We start from the raw sequence: 2,707 nt of genomic DNA on the forward strand, positions 1-2,707 counted from the left end.
ATTAGAATATATATTTAGAATATATTTAGATGATATATAGAATTACTGTATGACATTCCTCATTATCTAGAAAGGTGAAGTTCAGATAGACAAAGTAGCTGTCTACATAATTAGCCATCATTCTGCCATTTCAACAGTGTTACACAGGAGGCCTCTGTCTGCTGTTATAAATACTCATTATAAAATTTGTTCTACTTGTTATAACTTTCATGTTATAAACACAAAATGCACTGTGAAGTCTTTCGTTCCCTAGTTACTGTTGCTGCAGATGGGGTGCTTAAAGCTTGACTTCAATTTTGTGTAGCTTGGTGGCTTGCTGAGTTTGGATCCCTGTGTCCTGTTAAGGGCAGTGACCCCTCACAGGTGTTGCTCTTTCAAAAAGGAGCTTTTATTACTGTCTAGATCAATTTAAGTTTAAATCCCCTTTCTCCTCACTGATTTCATGAACTCAGCAGTAGCTTATGCAGGTAGTACAAGTCTCATTACTCAGATCAGTACTACCATTTAATAAAAACGGAACAAATTTTAAAGCTGAAGTACAAATTATAGTTCTAGAAATTTGGTACCTAATCCATTAACCCACCATTTTTGCTGTTAAGAGATGCAACAGTTGCTTCATGTTTAGGACACTGAGGAAGTTTCACCACTGTGTGGCTTTAGTTTTTAAGTCTGAAAGTATATCATGGAAGCAGCTCTATTCTTTTAAAGTACACGGGCCTTAGACCTGGAAGATGGAGTCTGCTAGCAGCTGAGCACAAAGCTCAGAGGAGACTGTCACCAAATCTCAGATGTTCCTGGAGCTACTCAGTTAGTTTGCCCAAAGATGTGGGTTTGTTTGGAGGGTTTTGTTAGGTTTTGTGGGTTTTGTTTTTTCCCCAAAAATGCAACAGTTCTGTACCTTGCTACAACCTTTGCCATAGCTGGTGATCAATTTACACCCAGAGCTACAACTACTGCCTTGTCAGTAGCAAGGTACAGACAGACCCTTCATTACGCTGCAGTACTCATTCTCACTAGAGTTTATTCATGTGGTAGCATTAAGCATCCAACCACAGCTAATGTTCTTTAGGAGGCCACACGTAAGAGTCTACACTGTAACCGGGATTATTCTGCAGACTAGGAGTGATATCTAGAAAATTTACTTTTTACAAAGTACTGAAAGGTAAGTCAACAGGCTGGCTAATTACCTTCTATTAAGAGTTCCATTTTGTAGTCTTATTTATGTAGTTTTCTGTAGCTTTTTCAGTTAGACTTTGTTTTGTACCATAGTAGTTACATCAGGAGACAGTGACAGTCATTCAGAAGCCTTTAACTATAGCAGTCTTCAAGCAACGTGTGCGTTTACTGCAATGGTAATAGATTTAGTAGATTTACAGGACAGCAGAACTTGTCTTCTCAAGCTTAAATCTGGCACAGTGGCCAATCCCAAGTGACCTACAATGGGAAGCAGCCAAGGCTATGTGCACTTGATACTGGGAAAAAGCTGGTCACCACCCTATAATGACAGGAAGGTATCACATAGCATATGAAGAGATAGTTGCATCTTCACATGTTTCTCTGACGCTGCATTCAGGTTGATCACTACTATTATTTCCACAGCAGCTTGAGTTAGCATAGGACATTCAAGCCCTGAGCGTTAGGAATGTGTGAAGCATATTACTGCAGTTTCATTTGCTAATGCATGCACTGTGTTTTGCCACACCTTAAGATTTCTTGTTACATGATTCTACACTGGTGATGCTGACAGCTGCTGGTTTGGAAGCCAAACTCTTAGTTTGTTCTATTTCATGAAGTCTGAAAAAAGTAGGTTTACTACATATTGTAATGATAGCCTCTGTTGTGAGAGGGATACATTTATGTAGTTACATTGAGTTCAGAATTCTATCACAGTCCCCACGACACATGTGGTTACTGAGCCAACCCAATCATTCTTACCATTTTGGTCTAACTTAGATTGAAATACAAACTAATACTTGCCATCAAAGCTGCCTTTCTCTGTGGCAAACTGTAACAGCTGATTGTATGTTTCAATGGAAGGTCGATAAACAAAAACTCCAGAATTAAAACAGTCAGGCCAGCCTGGATCTGGTGCTGCAGACAGCTCTTCTCTCTCAAAAAGCTCATCAATGTTTGACAAAACCTAGTTATAAAGGGGGTAAAAAGAAAATGTTTTCTGGTTTTTAGGTTAGAAATTGGGGTATCACATTTTAATGGATTTTGACATCCACCTTAGGACATGAAAGAAAGTTCTCATATCACTGCTTTTGTCTTGTGGAAGACAATACTTTATGGAGATAGTCCCCACAGACTACATTACAATTAATTTAGATAAAACCCCCACGTTTTTAGAGCTACTAGTCCAAACAGGAAAAAGGCCTCTATTACCCCTCCTGTTAAAAAAACCCCACACCAATTCCCCTTAAGCCCAGAAAAACCCTAAACAACAAAACCAAAGACAGCAAAAAAAAATGCAGCAACCCCCATGCCAGGTCATTAGGAGGTACTGTGAGACATGACCACTTACCATTGTGTCTGCATCCATGAAAACGCATTTTGAAAACTGTGTCAGTTCCCAGCAGTGAAGCTTTGTTAGTGTGACACCCAGCTCGGGTCTTTTCATTAACGCCAAGTGTGCTGAATCCCCACTATCCAAGACGTTTACCAATACAACTTCATCAAAGACTTTTTCCAGCACTCTCCTGGGGAA

The 2,707-nt window shown here is 39.5% G+C and overlaps 1 protein-coding gene across 1 annotated transcript in view; it reads right to left on the reverse strand.

Moving 5' to 3' along the window:
- Nucleotides 1-1,966: 1,966 nt before the first annotated feature.
- Nucleotides 1,967-2,707, reverse strand: part of LOC104491928 (glycogenin-1-like) — a gene marked incomplete at its 5' end in the record, with an annotated part of 2,830 nt that continues 2,089 nt past the window's right edge. The window contains 2 exons of the mRNA XM_010134416.1: nt 1,967-2,140; nt 2,525-2,699. Of these exons, the coding sequence (XP_010132718.1) occupies nt 1,967-2,140; nt 2,525-2,699 (349 nt within the window). The remainder of the gene's footprint in view (nt 2,141-2,524; nt 2,700-2,707) is intronic.

Source organism: Buceros rhinoceros, unplaced genomic scaffold, assembly GCF_000710305.1.
Source record: "Buceros rhinoceros silvestris isolate BGI_N320 unplaced genomic scaffold, ASM71030v1 scaffold43764, whole genome shotgun sequence".
Classification (NCBI taxonomy): domain Eukaryota; kingdom Metazoa; phylum Chordata; class Aves; order Bucerotiformes; family Bucerotidae; genus Buceros; species Buceros rhinoceros.